General features: G+C 50.2%; 2 protein-coding genes across 2 annotated transcripts in view; one reads left to right on the plus strand and one right to left on the minus strand.

Moving 5' to 3' along the window:
• The first annotated feature begins 1,575 nt into the window (after positions 1-1,575).
• Positions 1,576-8,758, plus strand: LOC141748503 (adrenodoxin-like). Its single transcript, XM_074600677.1, has 4 exons — positions 1,576-1,829; positions 7,052-7,176; positions 7,630-7,759; positions 8,017-8,758. The coding sequence occupies exons 1-4, from the start codon at positions 1,651-1,653 to the stop codon at positions 8,135-8,137; spliced, it is 555 nt and encodes a 184-aa protein (XP_074456778.1). The 5' UTR covers positions 1,576-1,650; the 3' UTR covers positions 8,138-8,758.
• Positions 8,759-10,056: 1,298 nt separating this feature from the next.
• Positions 10,057-19,882, minus strand: part of LOC141748810 (rho GTPase-activating protein 20-like) — a 39,365-nt gene continuing 29,539 nt past the window's right edge. The window contains exons 10-15 of the mRNA XM_074601422.1: positions 19,299-19,474; positions 18,618-18,779; positions 16,981-17,090; positions 15,858-16,047; positions 14,751-14,868; positions 10,057-14,172 (exon numbers count right to left, since the gene is read on the minus strand). Of these exons, the coding sequence (XP_074457523.1) occupies positions 12,434-14,172; positions 14,751-14,868; positions 15,858-16,047; positions 16,981-17,090; positions 18,618-18,779; positions 19,299-19,474 (2,495 nt within the window). The 3' untranslated portion in view covers positions 10,057-12,433. The remainder of the gene's footprint in view (positions 14,173-14,750; positions 14,869-15,857; positions 16,048-16,980; positions 17,091-18,617; positions 18,780-19,298; positions 19,475-19,882) is intronic.

The raw sequence follows: 19,882 nt of genomic DNA on the forward strand, positions 1-19,882 counted from the left end.
AAAGGAGCGAGGAGACTTTGGTCGGTGATGCCCTGCAAATACGACTCCAAGTTATCTCAGATCACGTCCCTCCGTAGCAGAGCGCCGCATGTTCCTCTTGGATGTGTCCCGTCACGGGAGCAGTGCTGCCCAGCCTGCGCTCGGCAGATAGGAGCGGGGTGGAATGAAACATTCCTCTGTGCTGCTCCACCAGGTGCAAAGTGAACAGAGGGAGGTAGACAGGTGGGTTTAGAAACTAGACTTCCCCCTAAGAAAAAAAAAAAAAAAAAAAAAAAAGAGTTTTTTCTTTTTTTAATGCTTTATGCATTGCCCGTGAGTTTCTCTCCACTGGAGCTATCTCAGCAGTGTGTTTGAATGCGTGGACACTTGCCTCTCAAACTTTATTGGAATGAAGAATAGGATTCCCCTTCCCCCCTTACGGAAAATACTGGCGCTCCTTAATGCCTTCAATGCATTTCTCAGAAAGCTTAAGCATCCGCTTCCAACCTGAAAGCTTGGGGTGGAAAAAATTCATTTTGGGTTGAAGAGCCAACACTTTCCAGTTATCTTCAAAACTAGGAATCCGTGTGTGTGTGTGTGTGTGTGTGTGTGTGTGTGCGCTGAGGGGAACATTTTCCAGCCAGTTCTCGCTCTTATGCTGTGGTTTCTCTCCCCTGTATGGATTGATTAGAGAGTCCAGTTTCAAAGGTTCGTGTTCATACCAGCTAGTGATATGTTACTGCATTAAAAAAACCTGATTAAAGCAAACATCCTACCAAATGGTGAACTGTTAATTTGGTCTTAGGGACAATTCAGACTCCTGGGATGAGAGCTGTTCTCAAACTCCACAAAACCCAGGAACTGAAACAGTCTCTGCTGTTGCATCTTCGTCCTCAGGGGCAAATCGATTTACCCTGGAGAGGAGGGTAGACCAAACTAGTGACCGTGTCTCTGGGAATAAATTAAAAAGCCGCCTTCCACAGAAGTCGCACTGGCATGGAGTATCAGTTAGCGCGAAATGAATGATATTTATCTGTGCTTTATGGCACTTTCCCGCAGAGAGTTTAGCAAATGAGCAAAGCGTGGCGGCTTCTCGCCGTTGTCCTGTGAAGTAAGTGAATATTCACATTCCGGAGCTGGGATCCTGCAGTACTGGGGAAGGCAACGATGTGGCTGGACGACCTCCGCGTCAAGAGCAGAATCCGTTCAGTCTTACTCTCGCCCTGCTGCTGTAAGACCCCCCTCTTCCTGAGGCAGCAGCCGTCAGCGCTTTTCCAGCCCTCGGCTTGCAACCCCTTGTGTGATTAGGAATTGCGGTGAACATTCCTCCTGAAACTGGATTTAGACCTGGTTCCTAAAGGGAAGTCTCTAAGGCAAAACAAGGTGGGCATTGCTCGGGCACTGGTCCGTGGAGGTGATGCTCGTGTTACCGTGCTTCACCCAGTCCAGCATGGACGGCAGCAAGATCCCAGCACGATCCCTCCCTCTGTCCATCCTTCCCTCCTCCTTCCCCTCCCTCCACCCCCAGGGAGGCTGTCCTAGTTTTTTCTTTTTTTCCCCTCTTTCTTCCCACCCCCCATGCCCCCCTGCTGTACTTATAACTCTTAATCTAGCTGGCCTTGCAGCAGGCAACAGCCCAGGAGACGCAGGCGGAGCAGGACCCTACGGAGCATGATAGCTCAAGGCATCTCGGGGCTCCTGCGACCCTTGCTAAGTGGACTGAATGGGAGCAAAATTCGCTTTATTTCTCTCCGTGGGGTGACCGAGCAGCATCACACACCAGCTAAGCGGGGGTCAGAAAGACGCTTCAGCTCCACGCACAAGCTCCAAGATGCCGCTGGGGAATCGAGGTGAGTAAAACGCTGAACCCTACCTTGGTGTGTCCGGAAGGGCATTTTCAGGAGGGACGTGCCCTTACCCCTGCCTTGCCCCACAGAAGGGAGAAGGGAGAGGCCAGTGCGCAACAGGAGGTGGTGGAGGAGGGAAGCGTAGGCTGAGCAGATGCTGACAGGAGGAAGGTGGTGCAGGGAGCCCATGTGAGGGGTGCTGCTCCCCGCTTCTGGAGCTGTGGAGCCCACAGATGGTGGCCTGGAGCCAGGGCATGAAGATGACGATGTGGCACAAGAGTCCATTGACCGCTGGGGCATTCCCCAGAGGAATGGGGATGGTGGCCAAGGTGTGTTGGACAGCTGGGCCGTGAGCCTGCTGTATTCCTGCTGTGGGGAAGCTGGGATGACTGCTGGGCTCTGGGAATTGCAAATTCTCTTGGGTTTCTTGTCCCTGCTGCCGTAAAGGCAGGGAAGGGAACGGAACTGATGGTGTCTGCAGCTCCAGGGAGCAAAATGTTCTCTTTAGGTTATGAGAAGCCACGCTGCAAGCTCTCATGCCTTGCTGGCCTCCTCCTCTTCTGGGCAGGGAGACGGAGGAGCCATCTCGCCCGCCCAGGTGGTGGCTGTAGGTGCGAGGGGCTGTACGAGCCCGCAGCACGGGTGTCCTGCCAGGCTCCTGAGGCCAGTGACTTGTGCTGGGCTTTGCCGAGGCTGCCTGCTCGGGACAGGATGCACAGTTTGTCGTGGTGGCCGAGTCTGGGAGCTGAACTCTGCGGTGGAGCCTGGTCGGAAGCTTGCGTTCGGAAAAGCCTCTAAAGGCACTCGGTCCCTGCCAGGGTGGAGGACTCCCGGTCCCTGCCCTGGCAGGGCAGACTTTGGCCTGTTTAGGAGCCTGGTTGACAGAGTCCCTTGGGAAGCAATCCTGAAGGGCAAAGGAGTCCAGGAAGGCTGGAAGTTCTTCGAGAAGGAAATCCTGAAGAGGCAGGAGCAGCCTGTCCCCGTGTGGCGAAAGGACGGGGCTGACGGGAGCCTGCCTGGCGCAGAGCGCTCGCCCGTGTTTCTGCAGCAGGAACTACAGCAGGCTCCCTGCCGGTCTTCCCTCTGTTCCTCGGGGATAATTCAGGAGGAGATTGCATTTCTCTGAGAAAAACAAAGGGAATTTGTAGATTTGTCGACCGGCATGATCTGGGTCAGATAGTAATCTGCTAGACATTGAGAAAAAGACCCAACCAACATCACAGAAAATACAACAAACCATTTTTCAATCTGACCTTAGGGAAAAGTTATACTGATAACCCTGCTTAATGGGATTTATGAAGATTCGTTATCAATGGATTTTTCTTTCTAATTGCTTTGTTGCTCATGAAATTATCTCTGGCAATACTTATAGGCATCTTGCTGTTTTGTATGGCCTTGGAAAGTATCTTTTAGGGAAAAACACTGGCATGGAGAAGAAGAACCTTCTTGAGAGCCCCTTCACTTAGTTACCTGTGTCACAAAGTTTGAGTTTTTTGTTTTTTTTTTTTGTTTTTAAAAGGGAATAATCAGTTGGCCTGTGTTGAACTTGGAGTGCTGCGTTTGTCACACCCTGAGAAGATCTTTGCAAAGCTCTGACCGCGTGTCCTGTGACAGTAACGCCATCGGAAAATAGTTCAGCCTAAATGAAGCAAAATGGAGTCTAAGCACTTTCGAGTTGTTTTTTAAAATCCTGGTTCAAAATCATTTTCTTAATGAAACGTGAAAGGAACTTTTTCATGGTTTCAAAAGCGCTGATAAACAAATTCAGAAGTAAATAGAAAATAAAAGCTATGGGTTTTCTTTCCAAGCTCTCCTGAAGCCTTGGGCACCCAAAGCCGGTGGTCTCCAGAGCAGACTCCGGCCTGGGATGGATTCGGGGGATATGAAGACAACTAGACCAGCGTACGAGTGGGTCTGCCGTAGGTGACTGAACTGAACGGTGGAAACAGGGACTAATCGGGAGGGGGTTTTGTCCCTAACAGGGGCACTTAGACTAACAACAAACAGCTTAAATTTCTCCTACAGCCAGCGAAGAGAGAGAAGCTGCTTACAGGTGGTTTCTGTGTCGTGGTCTTGGGGCCCTGGGCATCATCCCTGCTCCCATCACCCCTGCTTTGGCTTGTCCAAAGTGGTGAGGGGTCTGTGGCAATGGCACCTGTAACTCCTTATCTCTAACTGGATACCCGCTGTGCCGTCCCTGGCTGCAAACCACCCGTCTCTGGGCTCGTTTAACTGCCGGCAACAGTCAAAGCAGGGATTTTTTTTCCAGGAGGAACCACAGGGAACAAATTCCCCTAGCATTTGCGGGAGCCTGGTGCAAGGATTATCCTGGGACCGCCGTCGGCTGGAGCTCTAGGTGCCTCAAAGGCAATGGGAATGAAGTTTTCTGTCCAGAAACACGTATACAGCTTTGGGGGTTGCTGGATCCAGCACTCTCTGCTTGCAGGCAGGCAGCTCGCGTTATCCTGTTGCAGAATGCATTGAGTTGCAGCATTAAGTCCTGTGACTTTAATGTTTCTGTTGCGTAACAAATTATTTCACCCATGACTGTAAAACTAACATTGCGAGGAAACCTGCCTATTTGCCATAAAAATGGAATAAATGGGTCCAAGCCATCAAAACGCAGAGAGGGTTGTTTTGTTTTCTTTTGACATTTGGGAACTAGGCTTTAAATTGGTTATTTTAAAAAAAAAATAACGTTTGCGGGCGTCTCTGTGAAGGAGACTGAAATGTCTTAAAGATGTTCTTTGGCTGTTTGCTTAGGGAGTTAGGGTGGTCCTGCTTGGCCGTGCGTGACTGCAACGTGATCCTTCCATTCGGCACGGGGGAAGCTCTCCCCTCCGCGGCGCGGTCTGGGCGCTGACTTCACAGCTGTTTTCATAACCAGGGGACCCTCTTGTAGACTAATGGCCCAGGCATTGTTTTCTGCCGAAGCTTGCTGAAAAACAGGAAGCCGATCTCCTCAGACGAAGGTACAGTGGCCCCGGTGTTCTGCTCCGGCTGGCTGAACCAGGCGGCAGCTGAACATAAGAGCAGGGAAGGCAAAAATTATTGTTTCATCTCTTTTCTCCATTTCCAAATTTTGGCGTAATGTGGGGATTGGCTTTCCAAAGAGAGAATTGTTTGGAACTTTCTGCCCCTGAAGTCTTGCTGCTGAAGTCCATGTGATGACATTTTAAGAAACAGCATCCCTAATCACCTAGAGATGTACCGCAGTGATTTGTCAGCGGGTAAATGGCGTTAGACATAGATGGTGATTGTGACTAACGTGAAGCAGAATGAAGAAGACCTGCAAACTTGAACGAGGAGAACATTTCTTCCCCCTTTCCCATTACATTTTTACAGGAGTTCTTTCCCGTCTCCTATTCATCTGGGTATATCCCCTCTACTCTGCCTCTTGTGAGTTAAGAAAGAGCAACGGAAGTTGTTTAAACTTGATCCTTATGTATTTCTGTGCTTGATGTTAAAAGGAAACCAGCAGAGATCTCCAGGTGCTTCGTTTTCGTCTGCCCCAGAGCAGAGAGGGGTGAGCAGGCAGTAAGTCCTTTCAGCTGCTGGTGTTGCTATCCCAGAGGCAATTCCCATTTAACCAATTCCTCCTCCCAGTCTCTGTGACTTTCCAAGAGGATGCCTGGCACAGAGGAGTGTAGGCGCTTCGGCGCTTCCTCGGCTGGTGGGTCTGCTGTGACCCGTGACTCTGGGGCTGTGACAGTTTGTAGTCGGTGTATATTGCAAATACATCGCAAGAAATCAGGAAGCAATACTATAAATTCGGAGTTCTGAGCCGCACTCGCTGTTTGTTTCACCGGCCCCCAGGGCTTCCGGGAGAAGAATTACCAAGCTTTATAGCAAACGGCACTTTTATTGGAAGAAGCTGGGTGATGCTTCGCTCAGCCTTGTGTAAGTGAAAAATAAAAATCAGGAGAGGGTGAGCTTGGCCAGTGCTCGCTGTGAAATTCACTCTGTCTTCAAGGCTGGGGTTCTTTCTTCCTGTGCCAGAAATGACAGCAGCAAGGCCACGGGGCAGCGCCGACACTGCCGGTGTTTGGGAGTTTATCGGAGCTGTGAGAGACAGAGACAGATCTTTCCAGAGATCTGAGAGAGCGGTGCGCGTTGTTGGCCTGACAGAAGAATAGAGGGCGGACGCAGCTTCTGCCACTGGAGAATGTCCCGGGCTTGGAGATGATGGGCACTTGGGCAGTGCCACCTGAGAGGTATTGGGCAAAACACCCACGGCCTCCATGGTGCTGCCCTGTTTCAGCACAGGAGGTGGGACCTTTGGGCAACCCTGACCTCCTGCTTCCAAGTGACCTTTTTGCGCACTAAGAAAAGCCCCTGTTTGCTCACGTGCTTCCCTCGGCAAATACAATAGATGGTCTCAGAATGGACTGTCTTGGTGAGAAACCCCTGCTGCTGCTGTTCAGGGTGGCAGCCTTCTCCACGCTGGTGGGGAGAGCCTGGTCTGGAGGAGATGAAGTGGATGCTTATTCGTAGAGGCGGTTTCCGCAAGTCAGCACTAAGAGATGCTGATAGTCTGGTTCTGAACTCTCTACCAGATTAAATCTTGCAGGCTATCAAAACAACGAGCAATTTCCCCTGAGCAAGGATCCCATCAGCACAGAGGAGGTTACTCAGGGCGGTTGCTCTGTAAGCCGGGGCTGAGCGTGTCTCATCGTAACAAAGCTCCTTGTGATCGAGTTCAGGGAAGGAGTGGGCACTTCATGAAAGGACACGCAGCAGAAGAGCAACAGTCATCAAGTAATCCCCTTGGGAAAGGAAGGGGAAACAAAACGTGAATGACAACAGCCCTTACTGCGTGATTAGTATCTGATCCTGCGCGTTTTTCTTGTTACTACATCACTCCGGCCAGGATTAACATCCCAGGCTTGCAAATACTTTGCCTGCCTGCAAACGCTCCCTCCGCCAGCCAGCCCAAGGACTTGTTCATGCGCGGCTAAACACTTATTCCGAGGGACATTTGATAAAGTGGGAAAAGTTTTGGGTCGACTCAGATTTGCCTGAGTCACTGAGAATGGATAATCTGAATCTTTTCTGACAGGCGTGGTGTAATCCTTCCAGAAAGTGTTCGTATGCGCGTTTCCCTCCAAGTGCAACGTCTCTAGTGCTCAGCCAAAAGCCCTCGACAGTGGGTGTGCGGGGGAGGGTGGGCTCCTCTGATTTATTTTTTTTTTTTTTATTTGTTTTTTTTCCAACTTGTCCTACAGCTCTGCAGACAAGGTGACGGTGCATTTTATAAATCGGGATGGAGAGCGACTTACGGCCACAGCCAAAGAAGGGGAGAGTTTGCTGGAAGTGGTAGTCAACCAAAATTTGGCCATTGATGGATTTGGTAGGTGTTGCACAAGGGCGTGTGCTCTTAGGGTTTATGTGTCTGTGCTGTGACCATTGGGTGGCTGGGAATAGCGCCGACCGTACGCATGCCGCTGTGTTCTGGTGGGACCATGAAGCAAGCTTCTCTTCCCCAACAGCTGCGCGCCGGGCTGGCTTCCCGCACTGAGATGGCAGTGGGACCTCCACACCGTCGCCGCTGGGATTCCAGCAGCCTGTGGCAATGCGTTTGGCTGGTTGGAGTTGGCGTACCAATTTGAAAACTGGTTGTGATCCTTCCAGAGAAAAGGCAGGCTGAAATCTGCATCCGTCTGTTGTGTTTTCTGGCATCTCTTTTGACATGCTCCAGACCTGTTAAAGGACCTTTTCTCACACTGTTCCTGAAGATGATCTCTCCCACCACTGTTTTTTTTTTTTCCCCTGATTTGCTGTCACTCCCTCGTTTGTCCACCAGGTGCGTGTGAAGGGACATTAGCCTGCTCCACCTGCCACCTCATCTTTGAGAAGGACACCTTCCAAAAGCTGGATGCCGTCTCAGATGAAGAGCTGGACATGCTGGACTTGGCGTACGGCCTCACTGAGACGTAAGCCTCCCTGCTCATCCCAGTAAGAGTCTCAGACCTCTGAGACCGATTCCCAGCACCCGGTACCCCTCTCCAAGGGGTCAGGACTTACTCGGTGTTACGGTTGTGCCGCTAGAGCTGCTTTCTCTTGGGGCACAGGAGACCTTTAACAAGAACTTTAGTGAAAACCCAGCCTGGCCCCAACATCCCAACGTGGGTGGGGAATTTCTCCCTTTCCTGCGGGAACAGATGAGCCTCACTTAATGTTTTCTTCTCAGATCTCGCCTCGGCTGCCAGGTGTGCGTTAAGAAGTCGATGGATGGTCTGACGGTGCGGGTCCCCATGGATGTCTCGGACATCAGGAGGCAGCTGGAGGTTGGAAAGCAAAGCAAACAGTAACTGGAAACGACTCCTGCACGACTCATCCTCGTTCGAGGTGTGGCAGGGCACTTTGCTTTAGGGTAACACCATTGCTTTGTGTGGCTGGCTTGCAGTGGCCCATAGAGGCCTGATTCAGTATAAATGCCTGTTTGGCAAATCTTTTATTTAAACAAAGCTTAATGCTAGGGCCTTTGGTACATGTTTTAAGTTAAGTGCTTAAGCGCTCTGCTGAACGCAACTGGACTAAAGCGTGTGGCCTCCCATTTCCCTGGGCGGGTGACATTAAACATCTGTGCTGTATGTGACTCACCCTCTCCTTTGAAATTCAAGGAATTCTGCTATTCTAAGTAACTGCTGGGAATTTTGCAAGGCTTGGCTCTTTAGCTGTAGAGCAGATTTTTCCCGATTTGGGAAGCTTAGGAAGAGAGAGCTGTTCCAAATACAGCCGGTGTGCTGGTTGGCTTGGTGGTCCCGGCTGAGTTTGGTTATCCAGAACGTACTGATAACCGTATAACACTGACGTTTCCTTTAAGAGGGAACCGCCTTCTCTGAGTTTGAGACATTACAAGTCACTGGATTGTTATACGCCATGTTCTGCTAGTTTCTCCAAATATGAAATTTTCCCATTGCTGTACTGCCGCATACGTCAAATAAAATCATTAAATCAGGCTTTTAGACCTATGATATGCACTTTTCTGGTAACACGAGCTTGGCTGGGATGGAATGAGTTTGATGGAAATTTAAGTATAATATCCCGTTGCCCCAGTTTATTTGACTGGATTTTCCCCTCGTGTTTGAGTGAGTGTGTCATATTTGCCATCTAAATGTCGTGAAGAACCCATGATCTGTAACCGAGTTTTCCAAACAGAATTCTGCACAGAAACCTTTCCTATGGATTTAGTTGAAACCCGGGCTATGTTTAGCAACCAATTTAAACCAACAAGTTACTGTTCTTAGGCAAGGTATCAAGCCCCTAAAAGATGTATAACACTTAAAAAAAATGTTTATCTTAGAGCATTCTCAGTTTTATTTGGCATAAATTGCAGAGTTTTGGTTGGGGGAGAGACTGCCCTTGTGGGAGGCCAGGAGCTGCTCTCTGCCTGTCACAGCCCCTTCCAGCTGCTTCTGAAACCAGCATAAAAACCCCTTTGCACACAAAAAGTCCAGCCAGAGGAGCATGTGGCACTTCTGCTCAAGTATGTTGAAGAAGGAGGGACAGCCATTAGGGGTAGGAGACACAGGGAACATGCACAAAAGGAGACGGGGAGTGGAGGAGGCAGGTGGAAGGAGACAGTGTTGGTGACCCAGCTCAATGAATGGTCATGGAAGGAGGTGCTCTGGCCCAGGGGAGGCATACCTCCGAAGGGCCTGTAGCCCATAGATGACCCACGCCAGGGCAGGGACGCCCCTGGGGGACTTGCAGGCCCTGGAGGATCAACACTCGAGCAGAGGTAGCAATTAAGAAACCAGGAGTGCTGGAAGCAAATGAGTAAGAAGCCAGGAGTGACAGAAAGAAACTGTTACACGTGTACCCTGACCTCCTGTGCCACCTCTTCGCCCACTGCGGCGTTTGGGAGGGACTGGTGGAAACGAGGGATATTGAGGCAATGAAGTGGGGTGGGGGGGAGTTGGGTTTGACTAAACGTGAGCTTGCGCAAAGGGTGAGGAAAAGTGTGGACCGGTGGTTTGTGCTACCTTTTCTGATACATTTTGGAGGACTTCGTTTTGTTTTAAGTGAAGAAAAATTATTAACGGGGAGCTGGGTTAGAGCAACGTGCCAGGGCAATGCACCCATATGAGGCAGCTTAAGGTGAGAAGATGAAAATGTGTGTTTTGCCTCGCCTCTCCCAGTGTTTCTATAAGCTCATCTTTTTCTAACTTGCTCGTAATTCTTTTAGGCGATGCAAATTGTGAGCTCTCACTCCGCGTTTGGTCCGGGTCCCCTTTGTTTGAACAGAGACCAGCCCAGCCACCGAGCCGGTTTCCAATCCATTGGCATGTTTAGAATACGGAACAATCTCTCTTCCAAGTGCAGACAGACGGAGTTTCCTCGTAATAGTTAGTGCTGTTTCACCTTCCTGAAAAAGACACAAAGAAGAGTAATGCCTGAGCTGACTCGCTGGAAGAAGGCTCCTCGTCGGCACGGCCAGCCTCGTAGATCTGGGGTGGGAAGAAGGTGTGTTTCACCGCAGGGCTCGGTGTCCTGCGGACGCTGCCCGCCCCCAAGCGCAGGAAAGAGGGAAGTAAGAGCGAGGGAACAAAAGGCGCTCACCCCACCACAATGACAAACTCGTGTGTCTTTTATTGAAATAGTTACAACCGTAGCTCTGGGGGGGGGGGGGGGGGAAAGTGTTCACGTGTGAGGGAAATGATGGCGGGGGGGGTGGGTTGTATCACGATTATATACACCTTTCATCATACAAGGGCCACTAAGGTGATCTGGGACACAAGAGTGCCACATCTGAGGGTTAGACACCCTGCATAGAACAAATCAAACTCTATACACCTTGGAACACGGGCTCTGGGCTTCTCCCTCTCTCCCCTGCCCCGGTACTCGATGGCGTGAATTTGGAGGGCTGGGCCAGCTCCCTGGCACTGACCATCACAGGCACCTGGCAGATAAGTGGAGGCATCCGATACCTACTAGGTCATTTGACAGAGGTGGCTTCCCTCTCTGTGCAAAGACGGAACCATGGCAGGTGTCACACAAGGGCAGGTACGGCTATTTGCAGACACTCAGCCACTTGCAGGGGGCACTTACTCCACAAGAACTACCTGTCAGTCGTTAGGATTCATGTATTTCTCTTGTCCTTCACTGTTAATTGAGTAAAAGGATTGTCTCTCTGAGAGAAACCACCTTAGAAAACTCTCACATAACTTTCAAATGAACCATCCTGAACCTTTTAACCTTTGAGACTCTTCCCATCGTTTTCCTACTGCCTGTCAAACTAATGTGGTGCTCTCAGCGTCTTTTTGGAGCTCAGCTGGCAGCATCACAACGCTCTAAGCAATTCCCATTATGGCTCTGGCGCTTCTGGGCATTGCCTTGAGTTGGAATCACGGGGATGCTCCAGAAGTCCACTGGCAGCATTTCTTTAGTGCTGCTCAGCGCATCCCTGGCACTTCTCCGGACTTAACTCTGCGGGAGCACACGGGGACACGTACTGTGCTGAGTGGGAACTCGCTGCTGCTCTGTGGCAGCACCGGTGCTGTTGAAGCCTGGACAGTCTCAGCTTATGGACTGTCTGACAACTTTCTGGCCAGACGGGGCTTTGTTTCAGCATCCACTCGACAACATTCTCGACAACTTCCACAACTCCTTGACCTCATGCTAAAGCCAAATCCTGCTGAAGTCCCTCTCAGCGTGACTAGGAATTTGATTAGTTGCCTCACCCACACTGCATCTGGAAAAAGAGCCTTCTGAAATGTCACCATCGTTTACAGCAATATAATGTCACCTTTTACTAGGACTAAAAGGACCAGCTCCTCCCAGAGGACGCCGAAGAAGACAAATGTCCATAGCCCTGCCAAAGCGACGGTGCTAAAATCCTTTGTAGTAACCGTGGCTCTGTCAAATGCTAGCTCTGGGGGAGACAGGAGAAGAGCTAATCAACGCACAATTAATTGGCAAAAAAAAAGCAATCTTGGGGTTAAAAATGTTACATATGCTGTCTGTCGGTGAAAGCTGGGCTTTGGGCTCCATTTGATGTTTCTGCATCCCAGCCTCAGGCCGTAACGAACACAGCCTGTGAGCTAGCCCCCCCGGGGAACAAAAGGTGAGCAGAGAGAAGCGGCAGTGATTTCCGGGATGGAGGTGAAGGGCCTTCCTTTGGATGAATGGGGGCGATGAACAGTGAGTAGTGGAGGATTTTGTGCAAGCGTAAAGATTTTTAACTAATTCCGATGGAGCATTAGCTGTCCCAGTTCTCCGGTCATCCACACACATCAGCAGCCGACTGGAGAAAACAAAGCAGAGTTTCTCCTTTTCTGCTTTAAAAAGAAACGGAGTCAGACCCTGTGCAGGTCGCCTAATTCACAGACAAGGAGAGTCTGGTGGCATTCCGCCCACTAGACACCCAGCCAGTGAAGTAGAAAAAGGGTGTAAAGAAAAAAAAAGAACACCTCCCCCCCTCCCCCCCCCCTCCTCCCCAGCCAAAATGAATGTTAGACCCCAACATTACATATACATTAGTGTCACTTTACACTTATTGCCCCGTGCAGCCTGCTGGATTCTTCACACCCTGATCATATCTTACAGAATATTTTCTGCTGCACATACACAAAAAAATACTCAGTTCTTCCACAACCATCTCCCTAAACAAACGTCTCTTCTGCAAATGCCACTGTTTCACGCTCCTCTGTGGCCACCTCTGCCACTGGCTGGCTCCGGAGCCATTCTACCCTGCTCCGAAGGAGTTCGTTCTCCACCGCTTCCGCCTCAGCCGTGGGACAGGTCTTGGTTTCATCGTGCTTGAAATACTCCCTGACGGTGTTTCGAATGGAGGCGGGGAGGATGATACGGATGGTGTGGCTGAACGTGTTGAAGCCCTTGCTCTGGGTTGGCGCCTGCGCCATTTCCACGGGCTTGCTCTCCAGCTCCTCGGGAGTGGAGGCACTTTGGGGGCTCTCTTTGTGCTCTGCCTGTGGGGATGGGATCATTGGTTCGTGGTGGTAGCGCCTGGAGATGGACTGCAGGACAAGGGGGGTATTCTGCCCATAGAAAACTGTCTGGGGGATATGGACTCTCACAGTCTGCAAGCTCTTGGACAGGCTCTGCTCGCTGCTGCAGCTGCTGGGCGAGTCGCTGCTGCTGGTGTTTGCCATGGATTTCTCCTCTTCCTCTTCCACTGAGCTTTCTTTATTTGGGGCCACATAAAAAGTTATCTTGGTGCGCTTCAGGCTTTCCTGGCTTGGAGGGGAGGCATCAGGGCTTTTGATTTCTATGTTCTTCACTGTCTTCTCCCTGTGCTGCTGGTGGCTGATCTGTGGGGACTTCTCCCTGTGGTCTCCCTGGCTGGCGGCTGGGAGCTCAGGGGTTTGTTGGAACTCTTTGGTATAATCCTGGCTCCTGAGCCCTGGGCCAGGGTCCCCTACGCAACTCAGCTGTCTCTCCTCTTCTTCCCAGTCAATGTCAGTTAGTGGGCTTCCCACGGCAGCTCCGCCGACAGATGGGAAACTTTTCCTCTCTCCAAAGCAGTGACTGCTCTCTGCAGCCTTGGGTTCATATTCATGGAAACTGTCCGGGTCACACGGATGTAAAGGCACAGGAGACGTGAAGGACTTGTGCCACTCTTTTGGGGACCTCTTGGCGATCTTGGGGGACACGGCGTGAAGCCTGGCAGACGTGCCGAACATGAATGGCAGGGATGAGACGTCTGTGGGGCTAATGGCTGATGACTCTGAGCAGTAGGAGAAAGCACTGTCTAAGGAGCTGAGCGAGGAGGCTGACGGGGAGGTGGTGGTAGAGGACAGGCTGGAGAAGCTGGACCTGTTGGACAGGCTGGATTTCTGAAGGCTGAGCTTCTTCACCCTGGAGCTGGTCTGAGGTGACTGCCACAAGGTCTGCCTGGCCTTATTACCCCCAGGGCTTAGGCCTTCATCAATCAGCTTCTGGCTCTCCACCTGCAGCTGCTTGAGCCTGTGGATGTAGTCTGTATGGCTGCGCATGATGGTGGCATCGCAGCTGGACTGGCGGGCCACCGGCTCGTGGCTCTGAGCAGGGAGCTGGGAGCTGAGGCAGACGCTGGGCTCTGACGAGCACCGGTCCCTGGCCGGGCTGAGCGAGCGTATTGAGCCGATGGAGCAGAAGGAGCCCTCCTCTTCCAGGAGGTCGTAGCTGTCTGCACTGGCGTTCTTCCGGACTTTGCTTTGGTAGCAGGCTGTGATCTCACTGAACAAGTCCCAGTCTTCCTGGTCCTCATCGAGTAGCAAGCCGCTGGATGGTTCGAAAATGGCATCTGCTTCAGAAACCAGGTGGTGCTTTGGTCCTTCTGGGTCACAGGCAGAAAATTCCAGCTCATCAGAGGAATCATCATGCTGAGACAAGCCTATGTCTGCGGCAGAGAACACAAATTAATTTGTTGCCTATGTCTCCTAACCCCACACAATACCTTACAATCAAGGCAGGGAAATATTATCAAGTCCATCGCAAAGCAAAGATGATCCATTATTTTCACGGGGAGCAGAGCAGGACTGGGAACAACATAAAAAATTCTGGCTCGATGACCTGAGCTTTGCCGGTATTCGTAGCACAGTTAACAAAGACAACTCGATCTCTTTCCGTTCAACCATTTGGTTTAGCTTTACAGAACTATTCTGGAGAAAAGACTGCCGGGAAATGGCATTGCTAAGGCTACACTAAATTCTTGTCGTGGCTGGAACAGGTTGAACAGCAGCCACAAAGACAGACAGCTATCCTCAGGGACACATTCAAAGTGATGCACCTCGGCCCTCTGCTTTGCCCTCTCTTCCTGCCTATGGCTGACAGGCAAAGGGAAAACCAAAACCAACTCTTTTCCAATGCTTTTCCTTGGAAGAGACACACGAAGGGAAAGCAAACTCTTTTCGCATGAGGAGTTTATCTATTAAAAGATTTTAAACATGTCTGGAAGGTACAGTACCACCAACTTACCCAGCGATTCCTCTGAGTTTTTGGACTTCTTTTTGTCTGGTCTTTGAAACAAGGAAGCAATGTCACCTCCAAAAATCTCTCCTGAGTTTTCAATCAGGAACTGCACTAACAAGGCCACCTGGCAAAGACACAAATTTACAGAGTCACTTTCATGAAAATATAGCCAGCTATATAAAGCAAATCAGATCAGTCCCAGAGTGTTCCTTTCCCCTTGACAAAGATTTAATTGTCCACAGAACCTTTTGCTCAAGGAGCTGCTAAGAACGTGGCAATGCAACTGTATGAACTACACCTGGGGCAAGAATATGAGCTACATGAAATGGTACAGTGAGCCAGGTACAGCACATTCTACAATTTTCCTTACTATAGATAGCACCTCATAAGCCACAAGCAAGCATTCCTCCCCTCTGATGCGCTCTCATTGCTTACTTTGTCTCTGCAAACTGGGAGACCTAATAGTGGCCGTCCAGTCCCTGAAGGGGGCCTACATGAAAGCCGGGGAGGGGCTGTTTGCAAGGGCATGTAGCGACAGGACGAGGGGCAATGGCCTTAAGCTAGAGCAGGGCAGGTTTAGATCAGACATTAGGAAGAAGTTCTTTACACTGAGGGTGGTGAGACACTGGCCCAGGTTGCCCAGAGAGGTGGTGGAGGCCCCATCCCTGGAGACATTCAAGGCCAGGCTGGATGAGGCTCTGAGCAACCTGGTCTAGTTGAAGATGTCCCTGCTCCCTGCAGCGGGGTTGGACTAGATGGCCTTTAAAGGTCCCTTCAACCCAACACATTCTATGATTCCAAGGCGGCTTTAGACCCAGCTGAAGTGGCAGTGTCTAACTTCAGCTGTTCCATCTTTCTTGTGCTTGCCTGACCATACGTAGGAAGTTCATCTGGTCAAGTAACCACAGCTTCCCTTTCCACCCTGGATAAACCGAATGGCTAAATTCCCTGACCAGCATGGGCACAGCTGCACAGGGGCAAGGATGGAGCTCGGATGCCGCTCAGCCAGCACTGTCACTGATCCCAGGCCTTCCTTTAGTCTATAAAATACATTGCCCATAAAAAGCCATAAAAGGGGAAGACAAGCATGAGCCCAAAGCCACGAAAGATTACCTTCTTTGTAGACCTGCTCTCCTCTTCAGGCCCAGTGGGACTTGGTAGCCACAGCATATTGGGTGCTATGCAAAGAGCCAGGTTAAAGGCATTCATCTGATTCACTCCGGAATTCTGCTCAATATGATGGAGGACTCCAAAGAGGTGTCTGAGTAAGATGAGGTTGGCCTCTGGAAGCTGGTTGACAAGACTATTCAGAGAGCGGGAACAAAGGAAAACAGTGCTGTTCACAAAAATCTGCTCTTCAAATATCAGAAGTTGCTTCCCAAAACTTTTGCCCCCTTCTGCCCTTTTGCAACCAGTTCGAGACATTCACATTTGATAATAAAGTAAGTCAACCCCCTCCACCAACTTCTGTGAGAGCCACAACTTTACACCCATGTTGCCTACCCACTCTGGTCACAGAGCTGGAGCGACCAAGGGACTTAACGTCCAGGACTCGTGGGTAGAAGTCCCTGATGCCTTAACAAAACAACGATCGCCCAAAGGAGACGCGCACAGCTCCAGGCCAGCAGCACACGCGCCAGTGCCATTGCCTGTGTCCCATGCTATAGAGACAATGGAGGAAGGAGGCCCAGGCCAAATGGTACGGTTCAACAACCGAGCTGGGCCATTGACAAGAAGAGGTTTGATACACTGCACATCCCACGGGACGCTGAGGGACTGTTCTTGCTCAGGGCAGCAGTTTCAAGGCAGTAAAGCCATTTGCGAGGTCCCAGTCACCATTTGGGCAGGGCGATTTCTTCTAACTGCCACTATGATGATCAGCTTCATATTGTGCACATAAGAAAACAGTTCCCATTGTTAAGGACCCAATTCCACTAACATTCCACGTACTGGTGGCTGAATTACTGTGCTTTTTCAGTTTGCTGGTTCTGGTAATTTCAACTGGTCATCAGAAAAGAATTTTCCAATGACATTTTTTTGGGGTCAGAAACGTTAACAATGCGCATAGAAGACCATTGAAAGGAAAATGTTCTGACCAGTGGCAGTGGCAATCGGCAATAGCTCTGCTGTGGCCTGGAGCATTGCCAGGAGTCTCCCAGAAGATGAAGTCTGTGCTTAGGGCCGTATGTTTCCCCTTCTCCCACCAAAAGAAGCTTTTACAAAGGCTTTTACAAACCTTTTGATAGCTTCAATCTTATGTGCCCTATTTTCCGTGTCCACAGCTTCCATCCACAGTCCGTGCATGTCTGAGGATAGAACACTGTCAGGTATATTTCGGAGAAAATCCTGAATTAAATATATATATGCAGAGCAGTCTGGTCAGTTTTGAATTCCTTGTTTTGGTTTCACCATGCATATAGTCATTGTTTATTCATATTAAGCACAAGATAAAACAAGACATGCCACAAATACATTTCTTCTCCCCTCCCCGCTTCCACTAAGCTGTCCTCCTCGGGGCTCTTCCCTTCCAGCGCCGCAGAACTGTGTGGCAGCTGCTGGTGGCAGGGGGTGACCAGCCAGCCCTCGTGCCCTGTCCCTTCTCCAGAACGGGACTGATCTCTGCTGCAGCAGGCAAAGGACTCATCCCTAAGGCTGTGTTTGAAACATTTCTCAGCTATGAGAAACACTGTTTTTTTTCCACAGGGGACCATTTAACAACTTAATATATGCCTTGCGTTGGAAAGTGCCTTAGTACTTTATTCTAGTCCCTGAAGGGGGCTACAGGAAAGCTGGGGAGGGGCTGTTTGCAAGGGCGTGTAGTGACAGGACGAGGGGCAATGGCTTTAAACTAGAGCAGGGCAGGTTTAGATCAGACATCAGGCAGAAGTTCTTTACAAGGAGGGTGGTGAGACACTGGCCCAGGTTGCCCAGAGAGGGGGTGGAGGCCCCATCCCTGGAGACATTCAAGGCCAGGCTGGATGAGGCTCTGAGCAACCTGGTCTAGTTGAAGATGTCCCTGCTCCCTGCAGGGGGTTGCATTAGATGGCCTTTAAAGGTCCCTTCCAACACAACCCATTCTATGATTCTATGATACCCTCCCGATCAACAGCTTTTTGTATTAGGCCAACAAAAACAAGAGACAGGGGTGTTTTCTGATACTTTAGGTGCCGGAATTGTTCTGACCAGATTTAATTGCCAGTGCAATTTTTTTGCTTACTAAAACTTGGGTCTTATTGCAAGCTTCATCCCTCACCCAGCACAAACCCTCTGCTTGGATTTGGCAGCTGTTTTCCCTCTTGCTTGCTGGCTGATTCGAGGGTGAAGGCTTAGGGTTTAGGTAGTACAGGCCAGCTCCTTTGAGCATGGCCTCTCTGCTGGGGAGGATGCAGAGCAGTTGCATTTAAATGGCACGAGTCCTCCCGTATCTCCCTGCAATGTCTTCTCTGTGTCCAGGAAGGACAAAGAGCTTCTGTGCTGCCGCCACCGAAGGGCTTCATGCCTCTGTCAGTGCAGCATCTGAATTGCTGAGTCCAGACTCTGGCATGTTATCTGGCACTGTGTAGATACCATGGTTATCCCGGAGGCAGACATTGCTCTATTGCCTGCTGGAGGCCGTTTTGTAGACGGAGGTGCAAAATGAAACACTGGTCTGAGGGCCACTGCACATATCGGCATGTGAAAACGAGCACCACTGGGTCAGGCAGATACCTTTGTGCGCATAGATGGACCACGCTATCAGGTGAGAAAGTGCCTTGATGGAAAATGCTTTCTGTTCCCCTCTAAAATCTTCCCTACCCACAAAGACTCATGTTGCTTCCTTGAAGAAGGAAGGCACCATTACCCCAGAGAGATGACATACTTGGCCAAACGTACCGTGATGACAGCTGCAGCCACAAAGACTGACTCTCCATCCACCTGGACATCATCTCCAGAGTTCAGCTTCTCTTTCAGCTCCTTGCAAATCTTGGCATTGGCAGAACGTCTGAAAATGCCCCTGGTAGAGGGACCTTCGTGGTACAGCAGGAGCAGCATATCCTAAGAAAGAGCCCAGTTCTATTAAGAGCCTAACATTTTACCCTCTTGTTGGTGTATATTATACCTCACATATTATAACATAATGGCCAAGAACTAGGTAGTACCAGGAAGAGGACAGACATAAAAGAGATTTATCATGATTTCAGCAGGGATAAAAGCCTGTCAGCTAAGTTGCAGGTACAGTTCACATGGGTATGTTTATCCTGTGGCAAGTGTGATCCCAGTGAATGAGATCTAGGAATAATCTAGCATGGCATAATTCACTGACATTGCCCCTTGTCAGCTTGTGATGACCTGGCTGGAGACACCCACTGAAACAGGATGGACATGTGTGCTTGAAGTGATATGGGTTACACAGGAGAGGGATGCTCTCACCCTTATTACTGAGCTAGATCTGAATCACAAGCAAATGATGGTCATCTTCCCCATCCAATCCTCATAAATACCACAAGTGGCTTTAAATTATGGGCTAAGCGCATCAAGTTTATGTCAGGATGAACAGTCCAGGCTGCTCCTTACCATGATTGGCTTGGGAAGGATCCCGTCAGGACAGACAGAGGACAGAGACAGGCCGAAGAGCTTGCGTGGGGTGGTCGGTGACTGCGAAGGAGGGCTGCCCGTGGGGGTGCTGGTGCTGCGGCGCAGGGCCCAGTCTATCAAGGACTTCTTCCTCTTGGTGTGTTTCTGCAGTGACTCTGAAAGAAAAACACAGACCTTCATCACACACCTGTCTGTCCCTCCTACCGGCCAGTGAGTGATCTGCAGTGGAGACAGAGTTCCCAGCAAAGCAAGGACTTTCTACCATTGTGTGTTTAACAACTGCACTCTTAGATAATATACAGATAATATACAGCAGTGAAACCACTCGTTCATCTCTCAACCATCAGCAAAACTCTTACTCACTAATCGCTGTTCTGCTGGGAACCTTGCTGTCTGTGCAACCTAAGAATGGCTGGCATCTGAAAGCTAATCAAGGACTGAAAGCTAATTCTGAACATTTGCCCAGACAAATTCAGCCCCTCTGCAATCTCTTCCTCTTTGCACACACTCAGGTATGACACCGACTCTGGGATACGTGTATGATGCTAGGAAGAGTTTGGCAC

Source organism: Larus michahellis, chromosome 9 (genome assembly GCF_964199755.1).
Source record: "Larus michahellis chromosome 9, bLarMic1.1, whole genome shotgun sequence".
Lineage (NCBI taxonomy): Eukaryota > Metazoa > Chordata > Aves > Charadriiformes > Laridae > Larus > Larus michahellis.